Genomic DNA, 20,000 nt, shown 5'->3' on the forward strand with positions numbered 1-20,000 from the left:
TTTTCTCTCTCATTTAGGACAAAATTATATAAATCAAAATGGTCCTCGCATTTTTTTTTTTTTTTTTTTTTTTTTTTTACAAATCCGATCTGCGCTGGCGCCCGACGCTCCCTCGCCGACGCCCGACGGCGATCAGTGGCAGAGGCGCAGCATGTCCTCGAGCGCCTCGGCGATCTCCTGGACCGTGGGGCGCTGGTCGTGCTCGGGGCGCTGCGCTCGCTCCGCCAGCGCCTGCAGGGCCGCCGGCGGCGCCTTCAGCATGCTCTCCGACACGAACTGCAGAATCACCCCCACGCCCACCACGTCGCACTTAGACGTCACCGCCGTGCCTTCGTGCACGCATGCGCAGTACCACGAGTGCCGTCCTTGGCTGCTCTTCGGGTGGCACTGGCCCACCGGCAGTGCCAGCCCGAAGTCGATCACGTGCACAGTCGGCGCTCCTCCTGCGCCGCGCAGCTGAACCATCACGTTGGTCGGCTTCAAGTCGCAGTGGACGATCCCGGCGGCGTGCACGGCCGCTACGGCCTCCACCAGCTTCAGGCTCACCTGGAGGAGCTGCTTCGGGCTACGCCGCGCACTCAGGACGTCGGCCAGGGTCTCCTTGCCCAGGTACGTCATGAGGAGCCGCGAGGGATCCTCGCTGTACGCCAGGGGCACGGGCGCTCCTCCCGCGCCCTGCAATCGCTTCAGCATCTCCAACTCGTGCTGGAACGTCACCTGTGAGCCGGGGGCGGCCAGCTTGAGGGCGCACTCCTTCCCCTTGTAGCTCACGCGCACCACGCGCCCGTACGTGCCCCTCCCGACGCGCACCTCCTTCCCCTTCTGCAGGAACTTCCACTCTTTGGCCGAAAGCTTGGCCAGCTACATCCCGCTGCTGCTGACTGAGTCTGCGCTCGTCTGCTTGCGAAGTGTTGCTCGAAGCAGTGAGCCTCAAGAGGGAACTTTCGGCCCTTCGAGTTCGGGTAAAGAGCTTATCAAGAGGAGAAACTCGAGAACTAATTATTTTTTTTCTAGAAATTTATGCTTAATCTTAATATAATCTTAATAGTTCAGTTCGATTTCTTGCTTCTGAAAGTAAAAAATGTGAATAGGCAAAAACAAGTATTCTTCAAAAAATGTTGATCGTCCCCTTCACAGGAGAGCGCGTTTGGTTCGGGAAGGACACCTTGTCGCAGTTTCATTCCTGCCTACGTGCTTTTATTTGTCCTTTTGTTGTGTTTTGTATTCTGCGAAGCGAGAGAGACGTTCATCGACAAGGGAGACTTCCTCGAACGACGAGAAAAAGGAAATGTAGAACTCGGGTCAGTCAATCGGAATTCATCGAAATCAATGTTTACAGTGTTTACAATTCGTTCGTTTTTTACTACTGGTTTAGTTCGAGAGATAGAGAGAGAATTAGAGAAACACTGAGAAAAAAAACATCAAAAGAGTGAGAGAGAGAGGGAGATAATTAGAGAAGCAGAGAGAGAGAAAAAAAAAAAAAAAAAAAAAAAGCAGAGACAGAGAGAGAGATAAAACGAAAGAAACAGAGAAAGAGAAAAAAAAATATAGAGAGAAAGAGAGAGAGAGAGAGAGAGAGAGAGAGAGAGAGAGAGAGAGAGAGAGAAAGAGAGAGAAAAAAACAGAGACCGAAACACAAAGAGAGAGAGAGAGAGAGGGGCAAGGCGAAATAACGAAACGAGAGCGAAAGACGAAAGATTGGGAGAAACCTGATCAAACAGTGATATTTGCAGAAGTTAAAGCCGATTTATACATCAAATCATTCAAATACCAATGCTAAAAATGCCAAATTGAGAATGAAACGAGAGAAAAGGGCAGACGGATATGAAAATAAAATCATCGGGTCACATTGCAGACGAAGCGTTTTCCTGCAACCGAATATTGCAAATTCTCCAGTTTGCAATAGTTTTATCTTTCTTCAATCCGTCTCGATACTTCTTTCTCGCACTTGTCTTCAAAAAAAGAAAGAAAAAAATCATAAGACCACTGCAAGATGATACGTTACCCATATTCCTTACCGATTTTCTACTTTTCTTTCAACTTTATTGCTATTTTTCCACACAACGCCCTGCCTCACCCAATTTGGGCATAGATAACTAAACTCCTTGCCCTGGTCACTCCTGTTGAAATAATTTTATATTTTCCCCCCAAATCATCTAACCACGCTCGCCGTCAGCGCATCCTCATCTCATCCGCGATAAGGGAAGAGGCTTCTAAAGCAAATTCCTCAATCCAGAGATAAGCGTAATTTCATCCCATATTTGTCAGTATCATCTAACTGGAACCAACCCGTAAAAGACACGCTTATCGTGATGGACTAGAACAATAGCAAAACTAAAATTGCGCCTCTCCCTCTGGCATTTCGTCGACTTGTTTGACGCAGACCGTCGACTTATGAAAATCTATTATGATAATTTTGGTGATAGGGAATCCAAAAATGATGATAGCGAATCCAAAATTGTACAACCAAAAATGGACCGTGTCAAACTTGACGAAAGGACAGAAAAAGAGGCGCCATTTTGTTTTTGCTGATACTGTTCTTGGTCAGCACAAGTGTTTCAGTTGCAAGATAAAACTTTGGAAGCATGCAATGTTTATGGATCGAGGAATTTGCTTCATTTGCCTTTCCTTATTTTACAAAATATATACAAATAGATATAAATACATACATACAAGCATAGGTAATAGGTAAGGTTTGTAGCTTCCACGGTGTCCGATCAGGTCCTATTACCTCTGTCCCCATTTTTCTCCTTCTACTACCCTTCTCTCTGCCTCTTCAAATGCTATAGGCCAGCTTGTTAAAATTATGCAAGGCCTGACTCAATGAATATTCATATATCCGCACATACATTTACAGAAATAAATGCATACATATCTATCTGTCTGATAGTTATATATTTATCTATCCATCTGTGCAGTAGATATGCATGTTTAGACTGACATATATGTATTTATTTATTTATGTGTTTATTTCCCTGTGAAATGCTGTGTCGGGTGCGTATGCTGTCAAATGAAGCCGTTACAAACTCTCTTTACTAATTGAGTCCTGAAGCATTGAACACAAATAACTCGCGACTTTTACTTAGAATTACAGAATTTTCTCTCTCTCTGTCTGTCTCTGTCTGTCTGTCTGTCTCTCTCATTTTCCGCATTCTGTCACATCCTTCCCTACTTTCATCTGTACTTCCATCTTATAAAAAAATGAAATGGCAAATAGACTTAACCTGTAAGGCCTAGAGTGAGTTATTTGAATCTGGTATTATTGGCCTTAGTAAGTGCTCAAGATTAGTGTATCAATCTTTTACGACTTTCTTGTTGATGGGTTTGCACGTGGAGACCAGATGCTGTCCAGGGCCTTCTGTTGATTATGATTTGTGCGGCCATGTTGTGCGTTTTTTATTTTGTTGGTTTTTGAACTATTACACTTCCTTTTTGTTTGATTTTATTGTTGTTTTTGAACTGTTACACTTGAATTTATTGTTGTTTCCTGTCAATAATTTTAACTGTCAGTATATTATCATACTACTTGTCCCTCCATTTTTGAGATATGTTTTCTATAGTTAGTAATCTTTTTGTTAATTTGTGTACAATGCATGGAAGTGCACATTTGTACGCAATGTCAAATAATTTTCTTCAGGTACATGGCTTTTGTTGCTACAGTACTTCTATAGACCCAACTCTATATAATAGTCTATCCTTCATAAAGCATAATTTCGATCTTATCTAGAACATTCCTAAAACTTCATATAATATACCTTTACTTAATATTCATAAAGTCGTATTACTCTGTTATCATTATTATTTCAAAATTATTATTTTGTGAGATTCCAGAAATAATATTGCACGGGTACTGATCTTCCTTTTAATTCATATATGTACAAGATTTGTATAATAAGTCAAATAAATATTTCTTTTCAGGTACATAATATTTGTTACAACTTTCATATGAAACAATACAATAGTTTATCATTTATAAAGCAACATTTTGATTTCATCCGGAACATTCCAAGAAATTTCTCCACTTGTATCATCTCCATTGGGTGACTGCTCTGCATTATTTAAACTACAACTCTGTGAAGATGAGTCGACCTCTGATATACGGTCCAAGGGAAGTGAAAAGCTTTCATTTCTTCGTAAGTGCTTATCAGAACTTACATTGTTATTTTTCACCGGTATGTCACTTCTGGTATTGTCTAATATATGACTATTCTTCACCTTTTTACTTTTGTGTTTCGTCTGCTCTTCATCTAAATGGTCAGAATGAAAACTCCGGTCAGAAGAAAGCATTTCATCTCTGTTGATGGACCAGCTTGAGTTTCCTGGGGCTATTCTTAACTTCCTTGACGATCTCATACACTCTTTTAGACGACTGATCTCTTCCTGTATCTTCTTATCATTGTCTAAAGTGGGATTTGATTTGAAACTCTTGTCATGAGCACTTGATACTTTCGTGCTATGCTTTGAGATGTTTTTAATGTTCAGTTTTCCTCTGTGTAAAGACGAGCTGCCTTTGACAGCCAACTCGGTATTCCTTTTAGGTAGTGGACTGGCATTTAATAGTGAGGTACTACCCTGCAACAATTCAGGAACCTTCTTAGGTTTACTGCCAATAGATTGAGTGGCCCTGGTCACACTCCTGCTCTCAGAGCTGCATCTCCCTTCTTGAATTAGAGCTCTGTGTGTTGACAGTTCTTCCTCATGGTCTCTCAGAAGTTTCTCTACTTCTTCCTCCCGTTTCCTCTGAAACTCTTCTCTTAATTGTGTTTGCTTTTCCTCTCTTTCTCTGCTGCGCTCACGAAGTTGTCTACTGGTCAATGTACCATTCATAAAACTTGTAGGTCTTTTTGCTGAATTCTGGGTAGGAAGTTGAAAAATAATTTAAAAGTTGCAAATCTAATTAAAACAATGAACTTATAACCAATAATTTATAGAGAACGACCCATTTTAATATCATATGAGCAAGTATTATGCAATTACGATACAATTATTGTGAGTAACTTCTGTATCAGTGCTTAGCAAGAATCTAATACAGTAAAAACATCAGGAAAATGATATTACTGTAATATAAACCAATTCACACACTCTTTTGCAACCTTACCTTTGAAAGCATGTTAGCATTCTGAGTGGATTGGGTCTGGGCAAGCCTCTTCTTCCGCTGCTCCCTCATCCATCTCCTGATACTTTCACGTTTCTCAAGAACTTCAGTATCACAGGTTAATTTTGGAGAATTTTGTTTCTTATCACTATATTTCGGCAGGTTGTGATAACCATTACTGGAGTCAGATCTGAAAAGACCAAAAATAAAACTTGTATGAAAGTCAACAGACCTATACCTAAAATTTGCTGAGTATGCAAGAAATCATCCCATCAATCTTGACACAGACTCATGATGGGACAAGGTGTCACCAGTCACCTGTGATTTTTATCATGACATGGTTGCATATCATATGATACCATAAGCTTGCTAATACAGAGTATTTCATATTACTCATATATCACTAAATCATCTCTAACATCAAACATCCCTTACCTGACAGTTAATGGTTAATGGATGAAACAAATAAATGTGCTAGACATCAAAGGTCATATAGCAGTATGGTAAAGTATTGTGGCAAAGAGGGTAAAAATTAGTTAAGGATAAGGATAAAATGTGTTAAGTATTAAAAGTTATAGAGGATTTTAGGATATTATGATAGGGCAAGGGTTATATAGCTTTATGGTAAAGTATTGTGGCAAAAAGGATGAAAATGAGTTAAAGTTTATAAAATGTGTTAAATGTCAAAAGTTATAAAGCATTTTAGGATATTATGATAGGGCAAAGGGCAAAGAGGAAGTACAAATCAAGTAAATCAGAGATTAGTACAGGGAAGGGTTAAGGGCATAGTGCGATTGGATGAAACGGAGTGTACCTGTGGCTGGAGAAGCAATAGAAATATCATTTAAGGAAAAGTGGCAAAAGAGCCTTTATGTAACTATCAATAAGTAATACGGGTACAGATGGCTATTGGAAGAGGAGCAACCAGATGAGTCATCTGGGGAATGAGATAAGAGGTATGGGGAAGGTGATGAAGTATCAGGAAAGTGTCAGGAGGGAAGAGATCTGGAGAAAGCCACTGTTGCAACAGAGGGGATTCACGTGAGCATCCAGGTGGGAAAGGTAAGGATAATGGGGAATGAAGAGGGAATGGTGCAAATGGAGAAGGAGAGGATGGGGTGTGTAGGGAAAGAATAAGAAGTGGTGTAAGGGGAACATGAGGGGGAAGAGGATAGATATCGGCAGATACTTTGAATGGAGAGGGAACTGGAATAGAGATATTGAAGGGTGGATGAAGGAGTTAAACATTCTCTTGGATCATGTCTATGAATTTTTGGAAGTCTTCAAGAGTTTCTGGAGGGAAGTTGTGTGGGGAGGTCTAAGGAACAAAGGTTCTCTTGTAAGGAGAAGAGGGGATAGATCAAGAAGCAGAGGAAAAAGAGGGTGTAGGAGAGGGTGTGGTAGGCGAAGATGGAGTGGAACATTTAAGTTGTCTGGTGCGACAGGTAAAGTGTGACAGATGACGGGTAGTTATTGAGTATCTGGCTTTAGCCTGGAAAATGAATTTGACTGGGGGAGAGGGGGAGTAGGGGTAGGATAGTTCATGGTAGAGGGAAGAGATACTGGGGGAAATGCAGAGACTAGGGGGGGAGCCCTTACCTGAGACTAGTGAGATCAAGATGTAGCACTGGTGAGCTCTTCAGTGACTGTTGGTTGGCAAGGCTGATACCATCATTAGAACACTGGCTATTGATGTCAACTCTGGGAAATGACCTAACCACATTGGATTGCAGAAGGCTGAACTGAGTGTCATTTAGGGTGTAGGTCTCACAAAGGGGCCGAGAAGTATTGGAAGTAGGTATTTGATTAAGTCCTTCCTCAAGCCCGGTATACTTCATTATGTCATCTATAACTTCAAATCTCAAGTCATTTGGGTGCATATCTTCTATATACTTTAATAGTATGTCACTTTTGCCAGTCTTTAGGAACAAAGACTTTGTAGTTTGCCATTCATGATTTTTATTTCTTGGGGATTCTCCAGACATACTGGGAACATATATCTGGTTATGTTCTGATGCCTTCTTACCATCACTAACTGAATATGTCTGCTGTTTCTGGCTCTCTAACTCCCCTGCCACTTGCACTAATGAACTGATTTTAGACATGAATTGTCTTGATTCATGAAGTCCTTTCACTGCCTCTTCTGCTTCTCTTTCTAAGGCCTGGATGGCCATCATGGGATCTTCCTTTTCTGACATGATCCCTTCTGGAGTAGTGTCTTCCTTGACTGCTTGTGTACTAAATTTACACATATCCTCAAAGGTTATCCTTCCTTCTGAGAATGCCTCTACTAGATCATTCATTGTCATCTCTTCCTTTCTTGAACTTAATACATCTTGCACTTTGTCCTCATATGGTATAAGAACTTCTTGTTCTTTTTGTTCACACTCATGAATAGTTCTGTTTTCTTGTAATGGAGATTCCAAAATTTGGTCTTGGATAAAATCACTTTGCTTTTTTAATAAGCTGTCCGGTCGAGCTTTAGACTGTGAAATTTCTCTTTCTCTACATGTAGCATTAAAAGTCCCTTCAGAATGTGACTTGGACCTTTCAGCCTTAGCATCATCAGCATTGTGTTCAAACAATCTTTGGAAATTATTCCCATGACTTTTGGAATCTGATATTTTTACTTCACTTAACTGTCTGTTATCTCTGATACTACTTTTTACTTCTATATCCCTTTCAGTCACTGACTTGTCAATTTTATCCAAATCTTCCCCATAGATAGTTTCATTAAGTTTATCTCCCATTGCATCCAAACGTCCCAGTACAATTTCCTGCGGAATGTCGATTTGTGTCAGCACATTGGATAGATCTTTACTGCTTTGCCGAAGACAGGTATTATCCACTTCTAAGAGTGTGGGGTTGAGTGAAAGTGCCATCTGGCTAGGCTTTCCTGGAGGTGCTGCTGGGGTGGACACTGGAGAGTATGCAGGGGGTGAAGCAGTGGGAGGTACATGAGGGGGCACACAGTAATCCTCTGATTGGTGAAGTGCCATTGCTGCAGCATGGTCTGTCTGAGTCTGAAATGGAGAAGTTTACATTATATCTTTTTAAGATGTAAAAGGAAAAATATGTACCAGGTCTTTTAATTCTAATTCATCAAATATTTACCTCTTTTGCTTTCTATTCTAAAGCTAAATAACAACAGGCAACTAACTGTTACTACAAGGCGAATTGGAATTTGAAAAGTATATTTTGTTAAACAACACTGAACTCTTCAATACATATATAAGCAATCTCATAAATTCATCCAAAATGTTCATGTTACTTAGTTATTACTTTGCACAAATTGCATCTAAAATATAACTATAACCTCTAGAAGGAGGCAATGACCTTATATGAGTTTTCTTTCTTTACTTAATAAGTGCAGGTACATATTTAAAAAGTAAAATTAGAAATAATGCAGAAGTATGGATATACACTGAGGAAGAAGATAACTGCAAACACAGATACAGAAAAAATGGGACAAAAAAGGGGAGCGAGACAAAAAGGAAAAACTTTCCATTCACAGCATAATGATATAATGCTTGCTTGTTATTTCAGCTCCAGGGGTTATTCAAACATGGAATTGTTACAGTTAAAGGGAGTAAAATGACAGCAATTTTGACCTGAGAAAGCAGGACATTTACCTTAGAGTACTATTATAGTCTAAAAAGAATAACACCTAAAATGGTTCAAAATAAGTTAGCATAAACTATACTAATCATATATTCATATGGAGGCCAGTAAAAGCATGTGATATAGCATGGAACAGAAGACTGAAGTTAAAAAGTAAAAATAAAGTGAATACTAATGGTTAATGGTTGAAACAAATAAATGTGCTATCCATCAAGGGTCATATAGCACTATGGAAAAGTGAATACCAAAGCTAGAGGAATTTATTGCCTCTTGTGTGTCATCCATCCAAGATCATCTCCATGAATATTTAAAGATTTTGTTGCCAATGGAATCCTAAATCTAAAAATATTTTCGACATAATATTTATGAAATATGGTACTCTACTAACTTGCATATTCTTTCTGCAGCTTGGTAAAGGGAAGGAAATTTCAGTTGCTTTTGTTTCTAGGTCAGAATCCTTCACTCCAACTGCTGCATCCTTCTGTGTCTTTGTTTCTACAAGCGCTGTTTCTTTCTGACTCTCTGTTGTTGAGATATGGCAATCACTTTTACTGGCTTCATTTTCATGCTCAACTTCAGGCAATTTGGCAACTTCATCTAACCTTTCCTGAAGTAAAATAGTTCTAGAAGTATCAGTGCTTTTTTGTGGAAGTACATTACGATCACCTTTTCCCTGATTATCAATTGTCACTCTAGTAGTCTGTTCAGTATCAGTACATAACGGGGCTGTATCCGTTGTGATATCAGCTTTAACATTTTGTGAATTTTCTACAGTCTGAGTTTCTATACTGTTTACATTTGACTGAGGGGTACTGTGCTGGCATGCTTTATCCACTCTTTGTGATATGGGAAAAGGAAGCATGGCATCCTGTCTCATCTCATATTCTTTGGTAACTGTTAAAAGCCTAGGCTTCTCTGGTTCATAGCTAACAGGGGACGCTGATACTTTCCCATTAAAAGCTTTATCATCACTGGCTTTGCTGCACTTTTCTTTGTTTATTTCAGTACGTGTGTCATTAGCTACTTCTATGTTGCTTCCAGCATGTGGATCTACAAAACCAAAGCTTTTGATTTTAATTGCTCTATTTATCACTGGGTTTTCTACTGAATTCTTATTATGAAGTATCTTAAATTTTGCAAGTTTTTTGTCTTTTACATTTCTGTCAGCAAATGTGAAAACATGCTGAGGATCCAAAAGTTTCAGCGACTTCTCCTGAGCAGATTTCAGACATGGGGTATATAAAGGCACAGTTAGTAAAGTCATCTGATCTTTAAACACATTGCTTGGAGGTTCCTTATTAAATTTCAGCATCTTTGTTCCTTTCATATGACTACCAGCATCTTCTGACTTTTGCTTGATTGATTTAATCATAGGTTTTTTGTTTTCTGGCAAATGTTTTTTTTGGAGAAACTGATATGGTATTGTCTTTAGCTTCAATGGCTCGTATTTTTTTGAGGTTGCTTCACTGAATTCAGTGGGAACTGACACTGGTAGTGTCAGTAGCTTGAAGGCCTGGCTGTCACTGTCTTTTTGTTTTGGAACAATAGCAACTTCTCTGCTAGTCATATTCTGCTTGCTGCTTTTAACCTCTGTATGGATAGGTTTAACATGAATAGGGGCTGCTCTGTTATCTACATATTTAGAATGATTTAGACTTAGTCTAGCTGGGCGATTAATTGTTACAGTTGTGTTCATTTTCCTGCTTCCATTTTGCATTGCATGGCTTTTAAACCTTCCTACTTCATCTCCCTTCTCACAACTGGATGCATACTGGATATCTTCCTCCAACTCTGAAACATGAAGGGATTCTGGCAGAGTAACATCATCCAGAGTATTGTCATTCGGGAAACCCATGGAATTAGAAAGACAAGTATTATCCACATCATCATCACTATCAAGATCAGATAAGCTTAGCACTCTACTATCTTGACGAGTGTTCATTCGCAGAATCTTTGGGGGACCACAAAAAGGAGTATCCAAGATCTCAGAAGGAGTTTCAACTGGTGTGAGGCTCTTCTTCTTGCATACAGCTGCAGTGGTTTCCTGTTGCTTCATCACAGCCCCCTGTCCTTTAGCCTCAATAACTAGTCTAGGGGTTGGTGGCTTTTTGGACATTCTAGATTTTGGCCTAAAAGGTTTCCACGAATTATCAGAAAGAGGGATTGAATATTGTGTTGAAACATCCACAAAGTTACGGTCTGCTAAACATGAGACTGAAAAATTTGGATTTGTTAAATCAACTGCTTTAAGGTCTTCCTTATGACCTAAGTCTGATTTATTATTTTGCACTTCATTGTTTAAATGTATTTCCTTTGATGAATCCATTATTTCACTGGTTTCAAGTTTCTTAACTTTACTTTCCACTGGTTCAGCCGTAGCACCAAAAGATGGACTAACTACAGTCTGCAATGCACAGTTGTCATCCTGGACACTTGCTGCTTCCGGGCACTGATTGTCATCTGGAATGTCCTCTTCCTCCCTTTTAGCCATTTCATCCTCATTCATTTGGAGTTCTGCCTTGTTATCTTTGCTCAGATTGTCTTCCTCTGATGTTTTGTTCACTCTGATGGCTGGAGTTTCATCCTCTATTTTTTCTGCAGTGTCTGTACTTAAACCTCTTGCATCTAACACATCTCTTCCTTCTTTGTTTTTTTCTTTTTCTTCTGTGGTTGATGTTGGAACTACTATAGATTTTTTTCTCACATTTTCAACATTATTCTCTGAATTCACTGTATGACCCTTATACAGATTTTCAGCTAAAGTCTGTGCAGGCAGTATGTTGGATTTATCATAGGTCAGTTCACCAACTGATGCTGACTTCTTCACTTTCATTTTCCCATGTTTCTTTGTCATGGAGTTTTGGGTTGTAACTGGAAGTGATTTACTTTCTGCAATGAAATCCCAAGAAAATGCAAGTATGATGTCTTGTAGACTAAGATCAACTTTCTTGAAGATGGATTCTCCATCCTTGGGAATTGCACTTGAAAGACAGAACTTCCTTTCCCTGCTCAGTATCCACTGCATTAAACAAACTGCATCATGAAATCCCTTATCCTGAATATTAAGGAGCAAGTGATTATTGAGCCTTAAAAAAAGACTCAAAGGAACTTCTCTGGTTAAACTTTCTTGGGAAAATCCAAAACTGTTGGTATTTCTATCCTTTCTTTCAAGAGTACTTAGTGAATGACTTCTCTTGATGCAAGAAATATTCTGTCTCTTCTTATGCAAAGATAATGAATTGTGTCTACTTCTTTGTGATCTGTTCTGCCTTGACTGAGATTTCCTATGTGCTTTCTGAGGGGATGCACTTCCCACTACCTTTCTAGAGAAAGAATCATAGCGGCTCCTGGTTGATTTACTTTGGTCTTGTGAAGGAGTGCAAGTTCTAAACAAATCTTGTGTATCAGCCTTTGCTTTTAGCATTAAGCTTGAGCCTGTGTCTTTTTGCCACATGCCTAAATTTCTAAAGAATCCCTTTCTCTCCTTGAAATCCCTCGTAGCTGATTTATCCAGAGCTTCAAAAACTGTGCAATTCTGATTTCCTTCAACAAATTCTCTCCCAGCTAGAAATTTCCTAAGATTCACAGCCTGGAGTTCTCTCTTCTTTATCAGTTCTCCAAATTCTGGAAATTTTGGAATTTGGGTAATGTGCTGAGGGAAATTTTCAGCATCTTTTCTGAAAGTCATGTTGGCATAAAGGGTCAACATTTTCCTGAATTCATCATTTGGGGACTCAAGGAGAATTGTCAAGGTATCCTGTGGAGTGACTGAACCCTGCAAATCAAAATCCTCACTTTTAGCCAGAGCTTCTGAACATGCATTTTCAAACAGGGTATAGAGCATGGATGTTCTCTCATCTGTAAATAACTTCTTATTTGTTTTCCTTTCCTTTTCAGTTAAATCTACCATACTGATCTCTGTCTTCTTCCACAGGTCAAAGAGTCTGCTTGCTCTATCTTTTAATAAAGAAGGTAATTTTGAAGGATGTAAGATCAGCCTAGCCAAGGCTTGTGCCACTGATGGTGAAGGCAACACACTTCCTGCTGCGGTCAGTCCTGTGGCAACAATGTCTTCCTTCCATGAACTGGACTCACTCAATTTATACAGCTTCTCACACCAAAAAAGAATTTCCACAACTGCCTTTTCACGAACACTCCTTTTCTGTAACAGAAAATACATACATAAATATAAGACCTAGGCTATGATTTATAGGAAGTTATGCAAATTTTGATAATGTATAGAGACATGGTAATAGGGACACTATGCATTTTTTCTTATGATATAAATATAATGAAAATTTATGTAGACAAAATTTAGTGAATTAGTTGTAGCAACTGCCTCACTGTAATGGCAGAATACACAGGACCCTGAGATTCACTACAGGCTACTACACTTGTCCAAACTTTTATAGTACTTACATCCGCAAACACTGAGCACAAAAATGACAAACCTGTCACTCTTGTTTGATATAAGCAGATGGTAGAGAAAAATAGGCATTTCAACAACAATTTCTTAGAAATAAGTGTTGCAAATTCACAACTGTGGCTATAAATCCTTCACATGAGCATACCTTGTTCTTCACAAAGGCTTCCTTCGAACAGCTGCGGAGGGAGAGCCACAACTTGTCTCTTACTTGAAGCATCCAAAGACATCTCAGAAATTCCAGCCATGATTGAGAGATGCTTGGCCATCCAGCGGTGTCTGCTGCATCCACGCAACACTCAACAGGACCCAACATGTCTGTCAGGCTTAGAAGATCTTGATGGTGTGGAATTTCACTCTGTAATTAGGCACATGTTGAGGGGTTTCTCACAAGACATACTGGACTAAGGATGCAGTTTAGCCAAGTAACTCACCCAGAATAACATACCTCTGCAATCGGCTCATGTGCACAGATCTCACGCAGCAAGGGATGAGCAATGCCTGATGCACTCACCACAGAAGAAAAGAGGTGCACCCATCCAGCTATTTCCCGCCTCAGAGCATGTTCATCTGAGCTGCAAAACACCAAAAAGTTGGCATATATATATATATATATATATATATATATATATATATATATATATATATATATATATATATATATATATATATATACATATATATATATATATATATGTATATATGTATGTATATACATATATGTATATATATATATGTATATATATGTATATATATATATATATATATATATATATATATATATATATATATATATATGTATATATGTATATGTATATATGTATATGTATATATGTATATGTATATATGTATATGTATATATGTATATGTATATATGTATATGTATATATGTATATGTATATATGTATATGTATATATGTATATGTATATATGTATATGTATATATGTATATGTATATATGTATATGTATATATGTATATGTATATATGTATATGTATATATGTATATGTATATATGTATATGTATATATGTATATGTATATATGTATATGTATGTATATGTATATATATATTATAGATAGATAGATAGAGAAGGAGAGAGAGAGAGAGAGAGAGAGAGAGAGAGAGAGAGAGAGAGAGAGAGAGAGAGAGAGAGAGAGAGAGAGAGAGAGAGAGAGAGAGAGAGAGAGAGAGAGAGAGAGAGAGAGAGAGAGAGAGAGAGAGAGAGAGAGAGAGAGAGAGAGAGAGAGAGAGAGAGAGAGAGAGAGAGAGAGAGAGAGAGAGAGAGAGAGAGAGAGAGAGAGAGAGAGAGAGAGATATTGATATATGTTTCATATAAACTCCTACACCAACCTTGCTTGTGGCAGCTTCGTGGTTGCTTCGTCCATTAGGATCTGAGGACAGAACACAGGGGGAGCTGGAAGATACACTTCAGACTGGACTTTGAACTCAAGAGAATTCACCGCTTCCCTCATCCTAGCTAAACAGAGCTGCATTACGTCCGGCAAAATCTCGACTTTCGTTATGGCCGCTAACAGGAAGAGTTCACTGAAACTGTTGAACACAGCTGGCTGGATCTCCTGCTGGGGCCCAGCTATGAGGATGCAGGACTTTATGAGGGAGGCAGGATGCAGGGGCTCTGGCACACACTTCCTGGGAGGAGAGAAATCACCATGATCATCATCACCATGATCATCATCATCATTGTCATCATAAAAAATAATAATTTTGACAACAATGCTTATATTATTAATAAGAATAATGGCAATAATAGTAATAATGAAAAGATGTCCATAATGATGATAATAGTAATGATAATAATAGTAATAATAATAATATCATTATCATTAACAATAATAACTATAACAGTAATAATAATAATAATAATATTGGTCATAATAATGATGATAAAAGAAATAACAATGGTAACTGTAATAATAATACTGACTACAATGCATTTATTAATAATAATACAAATTTTAGCAATAATAGTAATGAAAACATATCCATAATAAAAATAATAGTCATAATAATAATAACTTCATTACTGCTACTCCTAATAATGATAACAGTAATAATAATAATAATACAGCTCATGATATTGATAATAAGAGTAATAATGATAGTAATTGTAATAGTAATAGTAATTGTAATAGTAATAGTAATTGTAAGAGTAACAGTAATAATAATAATAATAATAATAATAATAATAACAATAATAACAATAACAATAATAATAATAATAATAATAATAATAATAATAATAATTACAATTACAATAGCAATAATAGAATAATTTTAAAAATAATGATAATAAGAGTAATAATGTTAGTAATTGTAATAGTAATAGTTATAGTAATAGTAACAGTAATAATAATAATAATAATAAAATAATAATAATAATAATAATAATAACAATAATAATATGAACAATAAAAGTATTATTAATAATAATATCAATAATAATAATAGTAGTAGTAGTAGTAGTAATAACAATAACAATAATAATAATAATAATAATAATAATAATAATAATAATAATAATAATAATAACAACAATAACAATTACTACTATTACTACTACTAATAAAAATAATAACAATAATAATCACATTTACAATAATATTGATATTGATAATAATGATAAGGAAAATGATGATGGTGGTGATGATGATAATAACAATAACAATAGCCTAAGACTAATAACAAAAACATCAATGATGATGATGATGATGATGGATGATGATGATGGATGATGGATGATGGATGATGGATGATTGATGACGATGATAAATAATAATAAATAATGATAAATAATGATAAATAATGATAAATAATAATAATAATAATAATAATAATAATAATAATAATAATAATAATAATAAAGATAAAACCCAAAACTCAATTAAAAATCATAAGGGTGTTTATAATATTTCTAAAAGTTAATTTCTAAAATCAAGCAGAAGTGACAGAGAAGTGATAAATAAACAGGTGAAAATCAAACTGTAGTGATGAAAGGTTGAAGCATAATAGTTGTGAACTGATATATGACAAAAAGTGCTGATAAACAGGGGAACACTACTGTTCTTTCTGGTCTACAAGCAATTGAAACACTCACACCTCCTTGCTTTTTCTTCTGCCAAGAGATGTGGCCACGAGGCTGGCCACCAGGGCGGTCCTCATGTCTCCCAGTTCCTGAGCAAGCACTGTTACATCTACCCAGTAGCCAGCTATTGCCAGAGCCTGAGCTGCTGTTCGGGATGACCACTGGGCTTCTTGAATGGCTCGTTTTGTTTCTTTCCACGTAATCACTTCACCTGCCCTCTTACCTGCAATTTACATTTGGAAATAGCCATAATTTCCTTAGATATGAATCTATCATAGAATAAATATTTTATTTATCTCCTTGGCTGAGCCAAGTTATAGCAAAATAGAAAATCCTGCATGCTTGGTCTAAGTGTGATAAGGAAAAGAATAAGATTACTCTTCTAGTTACTTTCCATCTGCCAGGACTCACCTTTGGGCTCCTCCACAGACATCCAGCTGGCACGCACTATATGAGGGTTGTTTGGTGAAGGAATGCAGACATCTTGCTGCAGAACTGCTGCCATCATGACCCTACCCAAACTCCCAAGCAATTTACGGACAGCCAAAATGAACTCTATCTGCCTCCTGTGACAGGCTCTTGACTGTTCATGCATGTGTAACTTTTTTGAATCCATGTCCTTGGCATTTCCAACATTTCTTCTATCATTTCCCCAGTTTGAGCCAGCCACGATTCTCAGATCTTTTTCCTCCTTTTGACTATCTTGCGTTTGTGTTAATGTCTCCTGCATCAATTTGCTTTCTTTTTTACTGTCACTCGTAACAATTTCTGATATATCAAGGTCATTCATCTTTGGTAAATCTTTATCTTGTTTTCTCTTTGGTTTGGGGGTGGATGATAATTTGTGTACTTTATGACTAGGTTGTGTGAAGCATTGTGTTTTCAGAATGCCAAGAATCCACAGTAAGAAAGATGAAATGCTTGAAAAACTGTAACTCAACAACAAAGCATAGAGAATGGAATGAAGTCTTTTACCCATATTCTTCTTATTTCCTTTCCGAAAAACTGTTGCTATAATATCTGTCTTCCATTCTTCAATAGCACTGCAGATTATCCCATTCAAGTATAACTTATGGCCACCAGAATAACCACTCCTTTTAGAGTGGAAACTGTTGCTGTACTTAGCTAAACTACTCTGCACTATGCTCAAAATGAGAACTGCCTTCCGATAGATCTTCTCGTTGTACTTTTGTTCCTGTATTCTAATATACAATTTTCTTGCACTCATATGCATGCAAAGCCAAAGGTTTCTCATTCTAAATATGACTGACGAGGAACCTCTACCTGAACTCTTTTCATCAGCACAGGCTGTGATTGCTTTCAAGTTTGTCACTTCCACATCTGCTGCTGGCTCTAAAACACCATAGAGAGGGTCTTTGGTATAAGCTAAAATGGGTTTAAATGCATATGCCTGAGACAGTGTGTCCTCAACAGACAACAGGGTCTGTGACAATATGAGAAGAGTGTCTACCATGCTGCCTTCCCCAGCATGCTTTTCACACCTGAGTAACGTATGCAAGATGTGATGTGTCAACCACAAAGATGGCTTCAGCATGTGGAGAGAGCTCGGCCACAGTTCAAGCACCTATAAAAGAGACAAACTCTTACATATTTATGAATACATATATACTTATGTCCTAAATATATATATATATATATATATATATATATATATATATATATATATATATATATATATATATATATATATATATGTATATGTATATGTTTATGTTTATGTGTATATATATATATGTATATATATATATATATATATATATATATATATATATATATATAATATATTTTTTTTTTTTTTTTTTTTTTTTTTTTTTTCTTTTTTTTTTTTTAAAAGAACCAATGATCCTTACCCTGATAAAGCTATGAAACAACTGCAACATCTGAAGAATCTGTGCCTGGTGTTCGCTCTGATCATCGTTGGCTGAAGCCTGCATCAAATTCCTGACTAGTTTAACCACGAGGCCAGCAACATTCCTAGCTCTTTTTTGCCATTCTTGCAACTGGGGCTTTCTATGAGTCAGTGTGAGAGTCCAGGCAGCAAGCAGAGGATCCACAACGCTTCTGATCTGCAGTGTCAAGAAATTATCATTGCATTTTGTTGCCTCTTTCTCTCTTGTCATAATAAATGGCATGAACAGAATTGTAATTATCCCTATGTTAGTTCACTGGTGTACCAAAGGGTCTGTTGTGACACATGCTGGTGTATCTGAGGCTAAACCATAAACATCATTAATCTTTTAATCAGCAGGGAAGCATTGCAACCCACACACAGAAAATGGTACATCATGCTAAACAAGGCAATAATATTTTTGCTAAAGGTGCTGGGCCAATGCTGTTAGCTGGGGGCCAATATCTCTATCACAAGGAAGAAATTGTGTGGTAGAAGGTACAGAAATTTGTCTAGATAACAACAATATCGTGCCCTTGTTTTGTTACAGTTAAACTGAAAAAGAGATTCATTAGCCATACCAATTGCTCTCCTTCTGTGTAGGACACTGTCTCTTGCATTTCTCCTTCTCTAAATGGCAGATTCTCAGCTTCCCATAATTTTACCTGCAGATAAGCAAGAAAATACATATTCTATAGCAAGAAAAGCAAAAGGATGCATTTTCTTGAGTTGCAATTCCAACTAATATTTAATATAACTTTTGTAAATAAAATAATTACTAAAACCCATACCTCAGTCATTTATTTTTTATTAAAAATGAAGACATAGCAACATCAAGTAAATATATATTATATCTCATTGGAAAATTGGTAATTTTATATAAGGTGTAGCCCTCTTAATTGTTGTACAACCAAAGGATTCTCTTGTTAAAATTAGTGAATATTACTATAGAATAAAAATGCCATGTAGTTAAAAAAAAAAAGATCATCTCAGTAACTTATAAATCATAAACTTAGAATAATAATGCTTTACCTCATATTTGCTAGGATTTGCCAGTTCAGACTCATTTTGAGTTAAGTCAGCTACAGATCTTGCCAGTCTCCAAGTGCTGCAGTGAATGTAGGCATAATCATGCGTGAGAGCTGAATTGCCGAGTATGTAAAGGGCATGGTTGGCAGACACCAACAGCTTATCTACAACATCTGCATCTCTGAAATAAAAAGTAAAATCTATAATACAAAACAATTATTTATATATTACAAGTAAATAACCTTTTCATCCAATAACGACGGGTGTCCCACATATAAGACACTCGAAAAAATAAACATTGCCAGGTGTCCCGCCAGTGTGATGCTGTATCAGGGCTCGTGCTCTGACGCAGCAGCATGTCGCGGCCTGCCGGCCCACCCGCCGATTTTGTAGCTGCCCGGAATCTTTTATTTTCGGCTTCAAAATATACTGGCGTTAATGGGTTAATTTGAGAATCATCAGATATAATAAAAAAAACTTCTCAGAATATCACAAAAAAATAGCAAAAAATGTGGAAATTGCTGTTCAAAGATTCCCTGGGAAACGTAGACAATTGTAGAATTAAAAAAGCATAGCAAGAAATTAATTCATAAGAGTACTTTTACATCTGTATCATCACTATGAAAATTATCATTGCTGCATTTCCATATTCAAATAATTTTGAACTATTGATATAAACAAGTAGTTTCTGTTTTAAGTTCATTTCTTTTTGTAATGGTCAGTAACTCAGCAAAATCAGTATTTAACACTGGTGTAGCTGATCAGTTTTGTATGTAGTGCAGAACTATCTTTCATACAGTGTACAAATCATATTTAAA

The 20,000-nt window shown here is 37.1% G+C and overlaps 2 protein-coding genes across 3 annotated transcripts in view; both read right to left on the reverse strand.

Moving 5' to 3' along the window:
- The window catches only part of LOC113822167 (casein kinase I-like), a 999-nt gene extending 81 nt beyond the window's left edge, over nt 1–918 (reverse strand). The window contains exon 1 of the mRNA XM_027374705.2: nt 1–918. This exon is cut by the window's left edge and continues 81 nt beyond it. Coding sequence (XP_027230506.2) covers nt 133–693 — 561 coding nt within the window. The 5' untranslated portion in view covers nt 694–918 and the 3' untranslated portion in view covers nt 1–132.
- A 2,930-nt stretch (nt 919–3,848) lies between these two features.
- Nucleotides 3,849–20,000, reverse strand: part of LOC113818186 (uncharacterized) — a 28,674-nt gene continuing 12,522 nt past the window's right edge. The window contains exons 11-22 of one of the 2 annotated variants that reach the window (XM_027370354.2): nt 19,186–19,363; nt 18,735–18,818; nt 18,116–18,331; nt 16,656–17,829; nt 16,257–16,467; nt 14,492–14,791; nt 13,588–13,714; nt 13,288–13,497; nt 9,105–12,878; nt 6,695–8,118; nt 5,099–5,285; nt 3,849–4,854 (exon numbers count right to left, since the gene is read on the reverse strand). In XM_027370354.2, the coding sequence (XP_027226155.2) occupies nt 3,967–4,854; nt 5,099–5,285; nt 6,695–8,118; nt 9,105–12,878; nt 13,288–13,497; nt 13,588–13,714; nt 14,492–14,791; nt 16,257–16,467; nt 16,656–17,829; nt 18,116–18,331; nt 18,735–18,818; nt 19,186–19,363 (8,773 nt within the window). In that variant the 3' untranslated portion in view covers nt 3,849–3,966. The remainder of the gene's footprint in view (nt 4,855–5,098; nt 5,286–6,694; nt 8,119–9,104; nt 12,879–13,287; nt 13,498–13,587; nt 13,715–14,491; nt 14,792–16,256; nt 16,468–16,655; nt 17,830–18,115; nt 18,332–18,734; nt 18,819–19,185; nt 19,364–20,000) is intronic. The other variant, XM_070136454.1, reaches the window with a different exon arrangement.

The sequence above is a fragment of the Penaeus vannamei genome, chromosome 22 (genome assembly GCF_042767895.1).
Source record: "Penaeus vannamei isolate JL-2024 chromosome 22, ASM4276789v1, whole genome shotgun sequence".
In the NCBI taxonomy this organism is placed as follows: domain Eukaryota; kingdom Metazoa; phylum Arthropoda; class Malacostraca; order Decapoda; family Penaeidae; genus Penaeus; species Penaeus vannamei.